General features: G+C 42.1%; 1 protein-coding gene across 1 annotated transcript in view; it reads right to left on the bottom strand.

The window, feature by feature from the left end:
* fstl4 (follistatin-like 4) overlaps positions 1–20,751 on the bottom strand; it is a gene marked incomplete at its 3' end in the record, with an annotated part of 280,325 nt that overhangs the window by 48,002 nt on the left and 211,572 nt on the right. Inside the window, exon 6 of the mRNA XM_080779497.1 lies at positions 3,635–3,801. Within this exon, the coding sequence (XP_080635623.1) occupies positions 3,635–3,801 (167 nt within the window). The remainder of the gene's footprint in view (positions 1–3,634; positions 3,802–20,751) is intronic.

Below are 20,751 nucleotides of genomic sequence, written 5' to 3'. Positions count from 1 at the left end.
AGCGCCAAAAATGTCATTAAGCTACATATTAGTAATATATAAGTCAATAATCTATCAGTATTCTGATATTAACCTGTGGGCCGCATTAAGGCCACCCGTGTATGCACTAGTAGGACAGCATCGAGACGAACAACAACGACTGCAGTTGTGTTCTCATGCTCTCACACTATAACATTCTATTGACTAAAATAACTAATGAATATCCAGCTTTATATTCAACCCCTGTCCCAGTTTTCAACAATAGAGCATTGGCTTAGAAATGTGGGGATTTCATCGCAAAATAAAATAGTTCATATCAGAGCTGGTATTTTTAACCCTGCTTTAAACTCCCTGGAATCCACCATGACCAAGAGAGAAAACATCTGATTGGACGGCATGATCCTCTGAGTTCATTAGCAAAGGCACAGCCAGCATCTCCATTAGGAACAAGGCATCTGCATACAGTATATAGCCTACAGTAACTGTGCTCTTGACCCTATTCCAGCTAAAGCTCTGTAAAGCTATACGGCTCCTGGGATACAGTACTTTCCTCCCTACAATAAGCCATCTCTTCCTCAATAATTCTAAATAGCCTTGATAGGCCTAGACCGCCGGCGTGGTGGTCCGGGCAGCCGCGGTGCCAGCCTGACAGCGTGTTGTGGGTTAGAATCCCGATGATGACCGTTGTTGCGTGTCACTCCCCATCTCTCTCCCCATTTCCTTATCGATCTACGGTACTATCAATAAAGACATAAAAGCCCAAAAGCAAATAAATAAATAGCCTTGATAAAACGCTGGCTTGATAAGCCAATCTGGGCTCGTGTCCAACTTCCACCACCTGCTTCTGGAGGTGATCACTTACACAACAACAACAGCGACATTGTATGACAGACTGGCTGTTATTACTGTAAGTCTTTTCTACCGGATCAAAATGCTGCAAAAAAATAACTTTAATGAACACTATGAGATCATATTACTCCGAGTTCTGCTGACACTGCACTGGCTACCCAGAGCTGAGTTTAAAGTCCTTTTATATTTGTTTATAAAGCACTTAATAACCTGGCACCTTCACTGCAGCGCAGACTCCTTTTGAATTTTATGTGCCAGAAGGAACACGTACAGTACAGTAGGTAGCTTTTCTCCACCTTCCCTTTAGGTGTTCCCAAAGTATTTCACAAAAGACCGCCTTTCTGCTTCTACGTTCTAAGTTCATAAAGTATATTGAACTCACAATGGCGAGCTATATGTTGTGGTGGTTTCAACCACATAAACCCGGCCTATAGCAATGCTATTCTGGGCCCAACATTTGGCGAAATTGGCCGTTCTACAAGCTTAAAACAGTATGTGTTGCAAGTTGCAACATGACACATTGTGAGAGAGAAAGAGGAATGTAGAGGGAAAAGATCAGGGGGTAGGGGTCAACATTCTTTAAACATGAACAAACATGTTCTGACCACCTTGCTGTCATCTCATCCAGTCTCTGCTTGCCTGTTCTCAACGTGACCAACTTGTCATGAAGTATCTGCTACCGTGTGCCTTTAACATAGAAGACTATAGGCCGATGCCCGATGGGAACCATTCCCGCTGTGCCTGCTGTCAGAGTACTTAGTGTAATACCCATTGTCATAGACAGTATTCGGAGGCCAGTCAGTAGTAATACTATCATATTGATGACATCAGGGACCTTGAATCGTAAACCCGTTGCTGTTTGCCCCCGGCTCAGTCATCACACGCGTCACTGTTTATTGGCTCACCGTCGCAGCAAACACGGCCAGGCCGGCTCATTAACATGCAATTAGAGAGCTGCGATGTAGCAGCAGGGTAAGCAGAGGTGTGTGCGCATGCCGTACTGTCAGAGGTGTGTGTGCATGTGCACGTCGTACTGTCAGAGGTGTGTGTGCACACGCCGTACTGTCACAGGTGTGTGACTCCATACTTAACCCGTTGAGACCTGCAGACCAGATTCTACTAAATGTCTTCTAACAAAAATGTCTTTCTGAATAAACAGTGGTTCTCCTCAAACTATTTCATGTCAAGGACCCCAAAAATTATATATAATTGGCCGCCGACCCCCATCTGGAAATATGTTGTTAAAAAACGTTTGCACTGAAAGAATATATATTAAAAGTTTTGCGCCACATTTTCACGATTTTTCAAAGATAGCAGATCTACAAGCTCATAGCGCGACACTCTGTGCCGCTATGAGCTTGTGGATCTGCTATTTTTCAGTAGCTAAAGTTTAAAATAATGGTTAAAGTGGTGACACTGGCCTGGGCCGTGGCTCAGCGGTCCAGGCACCTTGTCTGGTAACTCAGTCTGGCAGTGTACTGCGGGTTTGACTCCCGATCCCGACGGCCTTTACTGCGTGTCACTCCCCCATCTATCTCCCCCTTTCCTTGTCAGCCTACTTTCTATCCCTCTATAAAAAATACAAAAATAAAGGCGAAAGCCACAAAAACAAACGTATAAAGTGGTGACACTGATGTGTTCCAGGTCTTAGTAGCTTAATGAAGCACGGGCCCAGCTCTCTCTTCAGAGTGCTGCTGGGATTTCCCAGCCTTCCTCCTTTTGTTTGGGGAGAGAAGTGGTGTTATGAAAGCAGAAGGCTTCTTGTTTCGGGAGAGAAGGTGGTGTTATGAAAGCAGAACCTCCCAAAGCTCCCTGATCATGATATCATTTGACAACAAACGGGGAGCAATTAAAAACAAGACCACTTTTTAATTGGAAATTAATTCAAAAGGCAAACCGAATTAACTTCCTGAAAATGCACGTATTGTGTATATTACAATTACAAATTTATTTTAATTTGTGTTTACCGACTATTTGCTTCAAACGAATGTGCCACCCCCGCGCAGAGTCTCGGGTCCGGGAGTTTATCCAAATTAGCCAGTTAATTAACCAAAAGTTGTCCAAATAAAAAGGCACCTTGCCTTATTAAAGCGATGTTGAACTGTTGTGTTGGCAAGACCGTGGGTTGTATACAGATGCAGTCATTTTAATTGTGCGTTAGTGTATTGAAAGTCCTCACGCACACCCACTCAAACACTGCGATGGTAATCGCAGCATGTTGCAACACAAGACAGAGGCTTCTACCTTGCTTTCTCTGGGAACGGCACATAACATGATCCTTACAGGCCAGAAGGGTGAGATCCCATCCCACCTACCTGAGCTCAACAGATTGGGAACAGTTTGTTATTGTAATGTAACTCGACATCGCTCTAACTAACTCAACAGTTCCCACGCAGACCTTTTCAGCTTGGGACCAAAAAGTCTCCCTGGGACCCAATTTACAATAATTCATAATGAATTAATCACTTATCTAGTGAATAGCCAGTCTGACGATCTCATGTAACGCGCCACATTGCGATACGTTGTGAAGAGTTGAGATGAAGAAACATTTAAGTCCATAAATAATTTGTATAAATTATGGATAAGGTGTCAGGACACCTTATAGGAGGGGTCAGAATAAATTATAGACTTAAATGGTTCTCCCGTGTCACGGTACATTTAGAACATTCAGAAAATGTTTAGAAAGAAAAAACATTGTGGGAATTTTCTTTGTAGGAAAGGTAAAAAATCTGCATGAGATAAAGCAGCGATGTCCTCAGCGATGTCCCTGCATCCACAGGGCTTATATGGTTTGCACTATACTCACATTGATGTCCTCCAGGTCCAGGAAGTTGAGGACGATGCCGTTCCTCTTCCAGATGATGGGCGGACGCAGCGTGCCCTGGATGGCACAGGACAGCACGGTGCTGAGGCCCACCGTCACCGTGGAAACGCTGAGACGCTGGTCCTCGGCCAGGGTCAGCTGGACCACCTCTGTTCACAAAGACATGAGGAGGAGGTATAAGGGTTAGGGTCAGCTGGACCACCTCTGTTCACAAAGACATGAGGAGGAGGAGGGTTAGGGTTAGGGTCAGTTGGACCACCTCTGTTCACAAAGACACAGGAGGAGGAGGAGGAGACATTATAGGCTGGGTCATAATGGTGATAATGAATCATAATGGTGATAATGAAGATCAGTGGTGGAAGAAGTACTCGGATGTTTTACATACATTTTGTTTAGAGTTCTAAACGGGCCATAAAATTAAGACCCGGCCAGGTCTGGTTTGGGCAGATTTTGAGAACTCTATACAGAGTAAAAGTGAAACACCAGTCAGCACCATCTTCATAATAGATACATACATACACAAACAGACAGAACTATTATTTATATTATTATTTAAAAATGATCAATATAAATATTTATTTAGGTACCTCAAAATTGTACTTCAGTTCAACATTTGTTACTTTCCATCAGCGATGAAGAGGATGGTGGTGATGATGAGGATGAAACGGCGTAAGAACACACATGAGAAGAGAAAGAAGAGCTGCCTGCGATAATGGACCCCCGAGAGAGACGCATAATAGATTTCAAAGCATCTCTCTCATTACCGGCGGGGCAGGGAAGAATAATGGATGTCAAAATACAAGGAGAAGCGTGTCAGAGGACACACTGCTAAACTAAATATCATTCTTCTCATTACGGGGAAATTTATGTCCGCCCGGAATGGCCGTCCAATTCAATTCACCTTTACGGTGAATTAAGAATGATTCTTCCCCAGGTCCCCATAGTCAGTCTCATAAATAGTGGTTGTGGACCAGCGCTAGACTGTACAGCTGACATGTGCTCACCAGCTGCTTTTTAAAACCCTGTTTCTCAACTGGTGGGCCGGGAGGATACCCCAAATAAATGGCAAAACACTAAGGTTTTAATGATAACATTAATATTAAAAAAAAACGTCACACTTGTGAGGAGCACTATTATCATCATACATCACCAATCAAATCACGTTTATCCTCAATACGTACTTTGCTCAGCCAGTCAAATCATCGCTATGGGGTGATCAGCCAATCAATCATCAGCCAATGTTTGTGAATAACCGTATTCTTTAAAACCTTGAAAAGTGAGTTGTCATTGTGATACCAATAAATAACAAAAAATGTGAGATGTACATTACTCCAAGCCAGAGCGCAATCAATTGATTGACCATTAAAATAACTTTAGTGATTCAGAAAAGGTTGAGAACCACAGACTTAAAAGGTTTGCTCTATAACCACCAAGTTAAAAATATAATTATAGATCTACAAGCTCGCATCGCTCGGCAATGTACTATCAAATAGGGCCGTCGTGGTTTGGTCATGTTTTGGAAGTCTTTCATCCTCTTCAGTTGAAGAGTTGAAGAGTTGAATAATATTACGTACTACTCCTGCGGTTATTATTTTACACAGTAGTGTAAAAACACAGCAGAGGCTAACCGGGTGCTCGCAGGAGATTAAAAACGTCTTGACATAATATTAGTGTTTCTATAGGACCGACGGGAATATATAACAGATGTGGAGGCGTCTCACTGGTATACACAGTTATGAGTTGTTTAACTAAAACACTGTAATTTTGTAAAAAGCCAATGTACTACAGTAACAGTAAACACTGTGGGCGGTGAGCAACACAGTGAAGAAGGAGTACAGGCAGCCATAGTGATCTCTATCATCACACTGCAGACATCTGAGCTACTGTACGTGACCTATGGTCAATATAGAGGGCTGTCCTCCGAGGCATGGGACCGTCTCCACACATAAAGAGCACAGACACCTGACAGAAATCTAAATGAAGTCAACCAAGTGTCACACACACACACACACACACACACACACACACACACACACACACACACACACACACACACAGAAGGAAGGTGGCCAGTTCGATCGCAGTCTCTTCACAGCTTTGTGTCGAAGCGTCCTTAGTTTGAACAAGACACTGAACACCTAATTGGTCCCAATGTGGGCGGTACCTTGCATCCTCCCCCATTGGTACAGTCTGTGTGAATGGATGAATATATTCGGATACGGTTAAAGGATTTCTAGAAATGCAGACAATTTGACATTCACCATTGGTGTGAAATGTATTCACATTGTTTGTACTCTAGTAAAAGTATCAATGAGCAAAAGTACAAAATAGTTGGCATCAAAATATACTTAAGATATCTCGTGGACGGCTTGGAAGTTTGTTTTGTAATAATAATCAAAATCTACAACCGTAAATAAAGTTTCCAAAAAAATGTAGTGAAGTAAAGTACAATATTTGCCTCTGAGATGTAGTGGAGTAGAAGTACTGGAAACTGGAAAAAGTCCAGTAAAGTAAAAAATTAAAGGGACACTTCACCCTTTCCTGGGGGTCTTTATGTGTGTAATATGTGGTTTTAGATATTTTAGATTGTAGCAGTGAGCCTGTTGCCTCTGATGCCATGTGGACACTGGGCTCACTTCCTTCCTGGACTACATGTTGTCTCAGTAAGACAGCTCTCCCCCTATCCACAAGGAGGAGCAGTGCACCAAATAATTATGGGAATTGTAGTCCAGGAAGGTAGTGAGACCAGTGTCCATGACATCAGAGACAACAGGCTCACTGCTACAATCTAAAATATCTAAAACCACATATTACACACATAAATACCCCCAGGAAAGTGATCTAAAGCTTCTAAACGTCATTAACATATATTTTTTTGCAAAAAGGGTGAAGTGTCCCTTTAAGGAACAACAAAAGAACTCAACATTGTACTTAAGTACAGTACTTGAGTAAATGTACTTAGTTACTTTACACCGCTGCCATTCAAATGAACACAGCACTTCATCTTCCTTCCATGACCTTTAGTATCCAGATATAGACCCTCATTTTCAATATAGCCGAAATACAAAACCAACAATATACATTAAATACAGCAATATCAAATATATGAATTGGAAAACAGAAAGTATATTAAAAACTAAAATAACTATAATAGATAGAAGAGAATTAATTAAAACAGTTACATTGTTGAACAAAAGTGCTATAAATCATTTCCCTGAATTGATCTATAGGGCAGAATGCTAAACCGTATGGAGGTGCTTTAAAGTGGACAGTGCACTAATCCTGTAAATAATGTCCCCATAGTCCAGGACAGAGAGAAATGTGGCTTCAATGATTGTTTTCTTTACAGGATGCTGGAAAACATGCTTTGTTCCTATAGAGACAACCCCATTCTTTTCTCATGTCATGAATGTACAGTACCTTGTGTTGTAATAAAACAACATAAAACAATTTGCATATGAATGCACACTGTACAGTAAATATGACAGTTGCATGGATGCAAGGCACTGCGTTGTGTTTCCTTTCATTTGGCATGCAGTACTGTAGGTGTTGTGCATGGAGAGATGTGTGCAAACAGAGTGGTTTGGTAGGAGAAGGCAGACGTATAAAGGGGCAAGCAGCTTTAAATTAGGGTAGTATGATAATAATAATAATAATAATAATAACTCATTGGAGGCAATGTGGGGTTCAGTATCTTGCTCAAGGACACTTTGACGGGAAGAGCCGGGATTCAAACCACCGACCCAGGGACCATTGGACAACCTGCTCTACCTCCTGAGCCTCAGCCGCTCAAAGGGATGAAGCTCAGGGAACGCTGGTTGCACTGCACACCAAGGCACGTACAGTACAGTGCAGTACAGTACAGTACAGTACAGTCACGGTGTCTCAAGCAAAGATATTTGTATTAGCAGCGGTTACAACATGGCTGCTGGAAGCTGTGCCATTGTTATCACAACTCAAACATCTGGGTTGTTGGTTTACTTTCTTATGTTTTATAATATATTTTTATAACCAACACACAGTTGTAAACGGTGTTCGATAGCATTGATTTATCAAAAAATTAATCAAATAAATTGAGTTAGGTGGCTTGTGTCAGACAGCAACGAATCATCATTCCATAAAGCTTTCATATTCTGTAGCAGCTGCCATGTTCATTTAACAAGCCATTCAACACGCGAAAACAACAACCAGATATTCCACACGAAGTGTACAGCTTAAGGCGGTCAGTTAACATTCCAAACCCTTCGTGTTGAAGTATTACAGTGCTTGAGATGTCTGCTTGTTTTGTGGTTTAACAACTGGGAGAACAAACCACTAAACGGTTCCTATTCCTCCAGTATGCTGCATGGGGCACCACAAATACTTAACAACACAAAGCATTTTTGCTATTATTCGCCATGAACTCATGGCAGCATGATGTATTGTCTTGCATCTGGCAAGTGTTTTGTTTTTTAGATCGCTTGTATTATAATTCAGCTTATTTATAAATGGTGTACAATGTAATGTAACAAGGTGTGATGCATAGCTTTAGGAGGTGCATTCCCCCTAGGGCCCCTGGCTATCACAACAGTTCACTACCTTTAATTATTGGAAGACAAGTACTGTATATATTACAGTATCGAGGAGAACCCTGTGGCTGTTTCCCTTCACGCGTTTCAGAGTATTGTTGCAAAAGGTAAGAGGCCTTGGCTCCGACCACGGCTCTGTGAAATCCCAATTTTATCACAGCCACTGAAAGTCAGGCTCATTTATTTTCTTCGTTATCTGTCAAACTGTCGGAAGATACTTTTTCACCTGGTGTGTACCACAAGGCAAGGTATCAGTGGCGTGCACAGACATTGTGTGGGGCAGGTGCTCAAGTGAAAAAGGGGTGTGTGGAACCGCCGGGTGCCTTGATAGTGTGTGAAATGTATAGATTTGGGGGCATAAATAATATACTAGAAGCTTTTAATCCAGAATTGCTCGATGTCACCATGGGCAACATACAAAAAGCTAACTTTCAAAAGTGGACATTGCTGTCCAGAGGGCAAAAGGGCAGGTGCTCTAGCACCACCTATTGTCTATCTGTGCACGCCCATGCAAGGTACGTTTGTTTGTGTTGCACATATACCAAGTGATTGAATTCAAAGGGCTTTACTTACTCTTTAAGACCTTTAACACAGTGCTAAGGACTCCCATTCTAAAATGATTCAATACATTTAAATAGTTAAACAGTTAAAGGCGCGCTAGACCTTCCTCAACACAATAATGGCCACCATCAGCTTACAGAGGTAACCAAAACCAAAACCACTTATTATTGTATTTCTTTCCTTATCACCTTTAACAGGGGGGAAAAAAGAGAATAAAATTAATTGAATTAAGCAACAAATTAAAACAAAATAAACTATGTAAAAGCAAGCGGCATACACAAGAGCGAGAGAGAGAGAGCGAGAGAGAGAGAGAGAGAGGCAGAGCGTGATGCCACATTTCCAGAGGATCTCATTTAAACAAAAAGCCTGCGATCTCCAAGGCTCCCCAGAACAGACAATGACATACTGTATAACCACCTGGCTCGTGGGCTATATCAAATGACACAACCATAGCCTCTTCACGCTGGCTCTTTTCACAAACCCTGTAAAACGGCTATTGCTTATTTTGTGCTCACCATTGCGTATTCATTCCATACAAATTCTACAGTAACAATGGCAGAATAAATACTGTACAAGGGCATGTTCCTCACCGCTGCTTAGGCGTTTGTACACAATAACATGTTATATAAATGGCGTGCGAAAACCTTCACTTGAGGTGAGAAATGCAAACCCAGCGAGGCTGTCAGACACTCACACGTGAGTGTTTCCTCTGGGCTCAGCAAGTACACCGACACCGTGCATCTAATTTGACGTTACTTCAGCATATTAACCCATGGGAGAGTAAAAAAATCATTATGTTTAGGTAGTATAATTCGTTATCATTATGAAATTAAATCAGCCCGAGAACTTGAATCCATGTTAACCCCATTCATTCTTTAAATTCCCTCTCAATCACGCCATCTCATGTGCACCAAAACCTCATAATATAATCTATGGACCCGTCATTTTCTGCCTTTCTCACTCTCTGTTCGCACCAGGGGGGCAGTCAGACAGATATTTTGTGAAGCCACTAAGGAAATCGGGACTTCCTGAAAGTTCATATAATGGCCTGTTGTGGTGCTGTCATCAAAACCATAGCTCCATAGAGGCCCATGTATTTGGGCCCAACTTCACCTAGACTGTATTACCTTAATAAACATGGTCATGAATACTTTCTGCTTCCAGTCACTAGTTTAAAGTCTCATTTCTCATAATATTCTTTTTGGAAAATTATGGTCCCATTTATTTAATGTTTTTTTATTTTTATGTTCTGAGGGGCGTGGCTATACTATTACAGTCTATGAACGGGAGCCACCCCCCGTTCAGTCAAAATAAAAACCAACGAAGAGTAAGGGGGGAAGTCCCGCCTCGTTGTCTGGGCCAGCCAATGGCCAGCTGGGCCCAAACGGAGCCAGCCAATGGCCAGCTGGGCCCAAACGGATCTAGAAATATGGCGACGTACAGTGCAAGGAATTACAGGCTTCATTTTACGTCCATGTTAGACCCGGGGAATGCTTTGTGCATATTTTTTACAGTCTATGGTTCACACCAAGCAATTACCCAAATCCCTGTCATCACTTCAAACATCATGGCCTCCCATAATTGTATGTTAAAATACACAATCTATAGAGCTCACAAAACGCACTGTGAGGCGACACATCGTGAGCTTGTGTATCTCCAAATTGAGCAATTCTTAAATAGGGCTTAAGAGTGGTTAACGTAGCTCTCTCGCCGATCTGAAGCTGATTCTCTGTAACCTTTTCAGTAACTCTATCTGGATATGCAGATAGAGATAACTCTATCTGGATATGCAGATAGAGATAACTCTATCTGGATATGCAGATAGAGATAACTCTATCTGGATATGCAGAAAGCTTATTTTGTGAAGAATGCGGTTTATGGAGTTAAGATTAGAATTGGTTCTAGTAACCCAAATTCTCACTGAGGCCCGTATGCAAATAACCAGCTCAGCCCATTTTAGATGAAGTTTTAATTTAAGATGAGAAATACAAACCTTCTTATGGGCTCACCTATTTGACTCACACAGAGTCCTCGTAATTTAGACCAGTGTATATCAAAGGTGCTTCCCAGCTAAATTAGAAACAGTTTAATAGCACATAATATGCATGCTCATAAACTTTGGCTATTTAAAAATCTGCTACTGGAACCAAAGTGTAGCTGTCCATGGTCCTGAATACAACGCCTACAGAACTGTCCATGGTGCTCAACACAAAGCCTGGTACTGAGCACAAAACCTGGTGAACTGTCCATGGTTCTGAACACACAGCCTGATGCTAAGCACAAAACCTGGTGAACTGTCCATGGTTCTGAACACAAAACCTGGTGAACTGTCCATGGTGCTCAACACAAAACCTGGTGAACTGTCCATGGTTCTGAACACAAAACCTGGTGAACTGTCCATGGTGCTCAACACAAAACCTGGTGAACTGTCCATGGTTCTGAACACAAAACCTGGTGAACTGTCCATGGTTCTGAACACAAAACCTGGTGAACTGTCCATGGTTCTGAACCCCACGCATTCTGGCCTGACAGCCTGTTAAAGGGCCACTTCACCATTTTTCAATCCATCTTCATATTATAATAGGTCCTCACTAATAATCATGATAAAATGGCAAAAAAAAACTCTACTCAGTCTGTGGGCAATTCAGAAACCCGTCCACCAGTGACATCATCGTTAGGCAGATGTTTTAGTTTTTACAAAAATGTTTAGATTTGTATTATCGTGAGAACGATGGCTTCCATTTTCACATTGCAACTTTTCAGGTCTAGAAAGCCTGCAGTATCTATTAGCTTGGATTCCCCATCGATGATGTCACTGGTGGACGGGTTTCTGAAATGCTCACAGCCCTCCTATGAGACACAGATTGAGTATAAAATAATTGTGCCATTTTATCATGATTATTAGTGAGGACGTATTATATGAAGATGGGTTGAAAAGTGGTCCTTTAAACACTCATAGAAGTTATTAACAAAGGGAAAAAAATGCACAATTGTTCCAAATTCCAGAGAACTTCATGAACTAAATGTCTAACAGACATGTGTGCCTGTCAGTTGAGTTATGCTGTTTTCAGACAGGATTGTTTACTGAGATACTCAGTTCAGTTCCAACCATCTGGTCTCGTCTTAATACTGTCCTTTTTGATGTTTTTACAGATCCACTGACACCATGCAGGGAATGTGGAAGGCACACCAGTCTGTCACAGAGCCACCAGGACACACACGACTACGCTTTTATGACTTTTTCTTGCTGCAAAGATTTGTAATGATGACTTTGTGTGCAAACATACACAGTTACCTACAGTGCAATCATATAACAGTAACACACAGTGTCTATACAGATGTGTACATTTCTTTCCCCCCAGAGATCAATGAATGCTTAGGATCTTGCGTGTATCTATACATATTCACTCAGTTCTCTGGCTGCTCACCTACAAGCCCATGATAATGTCAGTTATGATTATAGCTCGGCGTCTGATGTCTGGCTTAAGCCCACAGTGGTCAAAAGACCGAATTACCTGGCCGGACCTACATCAGAGAGTGTTGGGATAGACTTTGAAACGCCTGCGAGGAAGTTTGGGCAAATTTAGATCCAAGCCTTCCCAATCCACCGGTGTTGAAAGAGCGTTGGACATGACCCGTCTACTTCACGTAGCTCTCCTGGAGATAGAGTCATCACTGCTGACAGTCAGGTCTGTCTGTGGTATTTAACCCATTCTGGGCGGGAACCCCTTTTGGTGTTATGCATTATGTTATCATTTAGCTATTGAAAAATAGCAGATCTACAAGCTCATAGCGCGCCACCGAGTGGCACGCTACGAGCTTGTAGGTCTGCTATTTTTCTTTAATCGAAGAACGACTGACATAGAAAGATAGCTTTTTCAGAAAACTGTCAGGATGTAGAAGACATTTTTAGAATCTGATCTCAGGTCAGAATGGGTTAAGATTGCCTCCGGTATGATACACCGCCAGATCCAATGAGGTCATAATTCCACAGAGCAGCAATTTTGGGTGACAGGTTGGCCTGTGAGACGGATGCACACAGATGAAGAATGAAAGCAGTGATTTGACACGGCTTGGGGGTGGGGGTGGGGGTGTGGAGGGGGGGGGGGGGGGGGGGGGGAGGGGAGGGGAGGGGTGATGGTGCATTTCAACTAGACTGCCACGCATTCCACATCAGGAACTTTGGGCATGTAGCTCCAAGTGAAATTGAAAGGATAGAAATAAATTAATGTACAGATAAAATATAACGTTGTATAGAGACAGATTAATTAAAAAAAGGTTAATAAATAATACACAAGAGTGAGTGCAAGATAGGGTTCGATTTATATTTAAAAAAACCTTAAGCCATACATTACCTAAATTTGTTGTACAATAAAGTGAGGGAATATCCAATCTACAAGCTCACAACATGTTGCAATGCTATTTAGATTATTACTAATTGAAAAAGTTTGAAGATGTTACCAACTTATGAACGCCAAGGTCAATGTGGCTAAATTGTGGTAAATAGAACATAACCGATCAAATCACTTCCATATCAGGGAATGTATTCATCTAATATATTCTGAGCAGAACACAGAGTACAATAATAATGCCCACAGAATGACCGTGGGCTGCTGATAATGTTAAATCGATGGGACTGGAACATTGACTGTCTGGGTGGAGAACTTTTAGCAGCCTTAGTATTCATTTATTCATTAACAGAACAAACATCGGAACAGTGAGCTAAAGTCTTTATCTGTTGCCTCATTGATTTGTAAAAGTGTATCCGTCAAAAGAACACTCCCTTTTAGATTATGGATTTTCTGTTTGTCTAACTGCAAAAAGCACATTCTGCTGATTGACCTAAAGTTTGAACTTCTGTTTTCATACTCAACTGGGCATGAAAATCAGCCTCGATGCAACATGAGCTCATTCTAAATTCACCACAATCAGCCTCACAAACGCTACGAGTTACAGCCTACACTTAGTTTGATCACCACCATGTCTGTACTACTGAATTACTTAATTCCTAGTTTTCTGTTTTCTGTTTCTGAAATAAAATAGCTGAATTTCCTCTTGGGGATTAATAGTTTTCTCTTCTCGGGCTGAACTGAAATTCTGTTGGCAAAGCAGCATTTCCACATCGTCTAGGCTACCGTTTGCCAAAACAGAGCTGAAGAATGTTTCATTTTTCTTTGTGTTGACATGTTGTGATGCCTTGTCAACATCCAGACTCAACACTCTTAGATTGCAGTTTCTCCAAAGACAAGGGAGACGCGACGAGAGACAGAGAAATGTCCTTGTCTGTGTTGTTGTGTGTCTGCCAAGAAACAAGGACTATTGTCACTATTATACTAAATGTTAATCCTTTGTCACAGTGAACCGCTGCAGCCCATCATGTTGTGATCTCCTGCTTTGGTACGGATCGCAATTATCCCAGCTAACCACAATTATTTTGCATAATCATGTAGTCGTTTCCAGTCATCTGTATGAAAGATAGCAATGAACACCAAGGCCATATTTCCGTCATTATTCGCATATCACGGACATAACCCAAGTCCGTGCTCTTTTAACTACTTTTCAACACAATTAAATAACTAATGGTGAATGTCTGCGTGACACTTAATCAACAGATTAAGTTAGACGACGGCCGTGGCGGCCCTAGGGTGCACGGCATCAGTGCGATGAAAAATAAAGCAAGCCGCCGGCAGTGAACTGAGGTCAACTGGATTGGATTTAACAGACGGAGAGAGAGGAGAGGAAGGATCTGCTGTTGCCACGGGCTGTTTACTAATAGGTTTGTCTGCATCCCTGCAGCTTCTGTTCTCCAACCTCATCTAGGTGACCCAGACAAATGGCACAGCGTTGCTGTTGGGTGCAAAGTAACCTTGGAAATCCAAAACATCTGTTCCAATTATTTTTTTAGTCACTTTTCTTTTTAAAAAAGATACTTTTCATTGGTTCAATACTTATAAAACACAGACACACTTTCACATGATTTCATAAAGTGGCAAAAATAGCCGACCGACAATCTACAGCAGTGGTTCTCAACCAGTGGTCCTTGAGGGGGTTCCAGGTGGTCCCCAGCTAAATGATGTAGAGTTGGTAACCAAATGGACCCTTATCTTTAACTCCTGAGAGTGTAAAATGAAACCAACTTTGGTTTCATTTTACACTCTCAAGAGAATTATTGTTAAACATCTACAATACTTTGCACCATTAGAATAATTGTTATTTTGACCAACGTTTGCCTGTCATCTCTCCTATGGTACCAACATCAATACAGCTTGGAATTGTGGATAAAATCTTATCAAACGACAACACAATATTGTTTCGTTTTGGGTTTGAGAGACTAAATGACTTCAAATGGTGGTGCGTGGATCAAATACTTGACAATGACAAAGTAGGACATTAAATATCCATATCCATCCATGAAAATAAAACGAATATGGAGATACAAGGTTTCTGCCTGATATCCACATGCAGGCTGGGAAGGTTAGCACAACATTATATCATTAATATGGTTGTGTAAACCCATCTCCGTATAACATTATATCATGAATATGGTTGTGTAAACCCTAACCCTGTACCCCCCAACAGAAGGTTAGTAATCGACTTTCCAGGGATTCATGGGTACTATCGATCGACCAGCGCCGCTAACGGCCATGTCTGGGCTGTTGAGGCTTGAGGCACAGCCCTCACCCTAGATAGGAGGACACAGACTGTGTGCCTGTGTGTGTGTGTGTGTGTGTGTGTGTGTGTGTGTGTGTGTGTGAGAGTGAGAAAAGCAAAGGTAACATATAAGGTGAGGTGGAAAACAAAGAGATAAGAGGGAGGCCTGCAGACATGAGAGAGAGAGAGAGAGAGAGAGAGAGAGAGTGTGTGTGGGGGGTAAAAAAAGCCTATAGTGAGAAAAGCGAAGGTAAACGGTGAGAGGAGAGATAGGAGAGGAGCCAGCGGCGTGGTGGGCTGGTACAGTAAGGGAGCTCTCATAGGGAGTATCTAACATGGGCTGTTAACTCACACAACGCTACAGAAACAAGCCACTATCCACTTGTATCAGAGCAGACTGGTCATGGTCATGAGAATGGAATAAGGCTGAGTTCAGACTGCAGGCAAACCCGTGTTGTTTCTCTCTCAGATAAGGATATCTCTCGGCGTTGCACGCACACACTTTGCAAAGGATGAGACCAAGCTATCTGCACTGGTAATGGTGCAACGACGAGAGGCGTCGGCGATGCTTCGCGACTATGACTCTATCGTACGAGGGCGTCGCTCGTTGAAAAGAGGCGATTTAAAAGCCCAGGACGAGTCGTGATGCGTTGTGTATTTTATGGCGAGCAGTAAAGTATCAGACTGCATCACATCACATATGAATTGCATTTTGAAACCAACTACGAATGTGATTCAAACTGTCATTCGCAAAGATCTGTTTCATTTTTCCTTTTTTTCCCCTGCTGTTTCAGACCTCAAAACAATCTGATTCCAGTCTGGATAGGCGTTTTAGGCTGTCAGTGTGAACAACAACACACTGACAACCAACACAACAGCCTGCAGTCTGGGAAAACAATGAAGAGATAGACTGACAGAGGAGGAGGGGAGGAGGGGGTTATAAGGACAGAGACATATATGAGAAATGAGACAGGCAGGAGACAGACGGAGTGGAGATGAGGCAGACAATAACAGACAAAAGAGAACGAGATAAAAAGAGTGGGAGATTGAAAGAGACAGGAGAATGAGCTAGCGTTGGGAAAGTGATATAACAGGAGCATTGGGAAAATGATATAACAGGAGCATTGGGAAAGTGATATAACAGGAGCATTGGGAAAATGATATAACAGGAGCATTGGGAAAGTGATATAACAGGAGCATTGGGAAAGTGATATAACAGGAGCATCGGGAAAGTGATAGAACAGGAGCATTGGGAAAGTGATATAACAGGAGCATTGGGAATGTGATATAACAGGAGCATTGGGAAAGTGATATAACAGGAGCATTGGGAAAGTGAGGAGCATCAGGAAAGTGATAGAACAGGAGCATTGGGAAAGTGAAACGGCTCTGTGCCGTCAAAGAAACACTGTTTTGACCAAAATGCCAAAACAAAATGCCAAAACAACACAGCTAGCTAACCGGCTAACGTAAGTAGCATTATGGCTCGATCGATCGAATGCACTATAAAAGCGCAATTGCCATTAATAGCATTGGAAGCGGGTGCTTCATTATCAGGTAGTAGTTCTTTCCATGACTCTCTCTCTCTCTCTCTCTCTCCTCACATCCTACTCTGGATGAAGCTATCAGTACTGAGAAAGTCTGACACCTCTTATCACAGCCGAGGTTATATGTGCGGTGTGCACTGTGCACGCACACACTCACACACATGATTTAGACTAGAGCATGAGACGCACGCACGCACGCACGCACGCACACACACACACACACACACACACACAGTGACACAAATTAATGTGTGCGTCTCCTGATGACAGTAGAACCTCTTACATCTTGAAAGGAACATTGGTTCTCTCTCCCCCCACCCCCTCCCACACTGCTATACTGACATGGAAGCTAACCAAACTAATGCAAATGTTCGCTGCACAGAGCTCAAGTTTTCATTAAAATGTGCATGACCCTAATGCATAATGCTATCCTCATTAGGTTTCATTAAGTTAAATTGAGGTTCAGGCATTAATCATTAAGCTCATCATTACAACATGACAACTAAGCTAACTAGGTTTGATTTGCCAGCACTGGCACTACAGTATGTTCCTGCAACGGTGCCAAGCTCCTTAGTAATGGCAAATAAGGTTTAACCCAATTAGACCCATTTAGTTAGGGACAAACCCTATGTTTCTATATCAGTGGTTCTCAAACTATTTCATGTCAAGGACCCCAAAAAAAATATTTGGCAGCGGACCCCCATCTGAAAATAATGTTGTTCCAGAGACCCCCCACAATCAAATATGAGTTCAAAACGTTCGCTGTGAAAGAATAACTTTCAAAGATTTGCACACATTTCCAAGAATTTTCAAAAAGTGCAGATCTACAAGCTCATAGCACGGCACCCAGTGTTATGAGCTTGTAGATCTGCTATTTTTCAACAGCTAAAATAATGGTTAAAAGCTAAAGGGGGCACAGATGCATTCCCAGTCCTAATGGGTTAAGAGACTTCTAATTGGTGCAGCCTTGGTACTTGGGCTACCAATCAGACAAATGCCATTTCTTGGCCAGGCAACGGTCTGTGTTTTGTAGTCAAGTGTTGCTATGCAACTAGGGCTGCAAATATGAATTATTTTCTCAGCAATTATTCTATTGATTACTTTTTGGATCCACTGAATAAGTGGGTTATATATATATTTTTTTGGAAATGTCTACGAGCCTAGTTTAGCTATTTTAATAGGGATGCCAGGGACTTATTGGAAGTATTTTAGAGAGCTTGCTTCCTTCCAAGTTACGGCTATGTGCACAATAGTAACATTAGAGAAGAGAAGAGAAGATCCAGTCATTTCACAGCAGCAAAGTCACAGCAACAGCAAGACAACTCATTCATCAGAGACATATGGTGATCAGCGCGTGGACCTGCCCATATACTCCATTTACAGCTACCGTATTTGCCCTGCTGTGTGTTGTAAATCTTCCAGGGAAGACTGTGACCTACAGGTCTGGAGAACATGTGGACAGGACTCTCACAGGGGCGACAAATGATCTCTGTGCGGCGCAGTGTGAGCGCTGTGCAGAACGCAGCCTTCTCTCTGCAGGTGGTGCGCGCGTGCAGCTCAATTCTCTAGTCATTTTGTTAACAGGCTTCAGTGTGATGCATTTAATATATATATATATATTAGCATTTTAACGCTCTCTCTCTTTCACAGTGCGTAATATTTTGACTCATCCTTCGTCTGTCATGTTCCAACACGCACACACACACATCCCTGTGCGTGTGTGCGTGCGTGTGTGCCTGCGTGCGTGCGAGTGCGTGTGTGCGTGCGTGCCCATGGTGATTATTCATGAGTGGGAGACAGGGCTGAGCAATAAGTGAGAGACTCATTAATCACCCAGGATGCAAACCTTTAATCTCCTCCACAGGTACAGGGACGTCTACCTCAGCCTTCCCTACATCACTCTCCCTTCCCATCTCTCTCACTCTCCCTTCCATCTCTCTCACTCTCTCTCCCTTCCCATCTCTCTCACTTCCATCTATCTCTCTCTCCCTTCCATCTCTCTCTCACTCTCCCTTCCCATCTCTCTCTCTCCCTTCCATCTCTCTCCCTTCCATCTCTCTCTCTCTATCTCGTCCTTGTCTCTCTATTCAGTTCAGTTACATTAATTTCAAAGCAAATGTCTGTGCTATTGCTGTGACAGGAGGATGTCATTGTTAAAGCTATGGCATTGACACACATATCTACACTGTACCTCCTGCACATTCTGTACAATCATTATCTATATCTGCAGCATTAGCAATATAATTATGTAAAACAGTGTACCATCCCACTTCCAAACCTCCCAAATTAACTACATGATAATCTGACTTTGGTAAAAAATTAGACAAACAAAATCTGGAATCTCTGAGTGACGTCATTCAGAACTGAAATCGTTGTGTAACTATGAAACTAATGCATACATATGGAGTCAGGTTTATCCTAAGGATACATTATGGAGTCAGGTTTATCCTAAGGATACATATGGACTTCAGGTTTATCCTAAGGATACATATGGAGTCAGGTTTATCCTATGGATACATATGGAGTCAGGTTTATCCTAAGGATACATATGGAGTCAGGTTTATCCTAAGGATACATATGGAGTCAGGTTTATCCTAAGGATACATTATGGAGTCAGGTTTATCCTAAGGATACATATGGAGTCAGGTTTATCCTAAGGATACATTATGGAGTCAGGTTTATCCTAAGGATACATATGGAGTCAGGTTTATCCTAAGGATACATATGGAGTCAGGTTTATCCTAAGGATACATATGGAGTCAGGTTTATCCTAAGGATACATTATGGAGTCAGGTTTATCCTAAGGATACATATGGAGTCAGGTTTATCCTAAGGATACATTATGGAGTCAGGTTTATCCTAAGGATACATATGGAGTCAGGTTTATCCTAAGGATACATATGGAGTCAGGTTTATCCTAAGGGAGACTCGCCACTGTTCAATCAAAAGGGCTGGTCGTGTAAAGTCCGCCCTTCACTTTACAATTGTGCAATAACCTCACAGGATCAATCCCTAACCCTAGTCCAGTCCAAAAAAAAAGAAAATAAATTAACCATAAAATCAAGATAAAACGATCCTACTATTAAAGTATCCTACTTTTTATTTGGATCCAGGAAGTGTTACAAAGGAGATGTTGGGGTTTGTGTTTTTAACCACGTCAAAAGGTAGGAACCATAACGTGTATCAATGTGGTTAAAGTACAATTCCACGTATTATGTATTTTTGTCACCTCTCTCTCTCTCTCTCTCTCTCTCTCTATGATCTATTTGCAGCCAGCCTTTTCAATCAATAAGCTTAAAATGCACGTCTCTGCAAGTTGATTTTATATTGCACTGAAATGAATGGAATCCATAGCTTCCTGAAGATAATGAAGTAATAACACACTCTGTAGAGAGGGAATGCTTCGTGGTGCTTATTGGCAGGACTCTGTAGCGCCGCCTGCACAGCCATACCAATAACCAGCAGAAAGCATGCTCCGTGGCCCTGCCTGCACAGCCATACCAATAACCAGCAGAAAGCATGCTCCGTGGCCCTGCCTGCACAGCCATACCAATAACCAGCAGAAAGCATGCTCCGTGGCCCTGCCTGCACAGCCATACCAATAACCAGCAGAAAGCATGCTCCGTGGCCCTGCCTGCACAGCCATACCAATAACCAGCAGAAAGCAGGTGCTTTCATGCAGCATTTCAATGTAGTTCAATCTTTTTAAAACAAATTGAATGCGTTAGTAGTAGTGTTCAATTTAGTTGCTAAACTGCATTTCTGTCAGCCTTCC

Source organism: Protomyctophum bolini (assembly GCF_963924005.1).
Source record: "Protomyctophum bolini genome assembly, chromosome: 13".
NCBI classification, from domain to species: Eukaryota; Metazoa; Chordata; class Actinopteri; order Myctophiformes; family Myctophidae; genus Protomyctophum; species Protomyctophum bolini.
The sequence above is the reverse complement of the archived record's forward strand: the minus strand, read 5'-3'. Positions and strand labels throughout refer to the sequence as shown.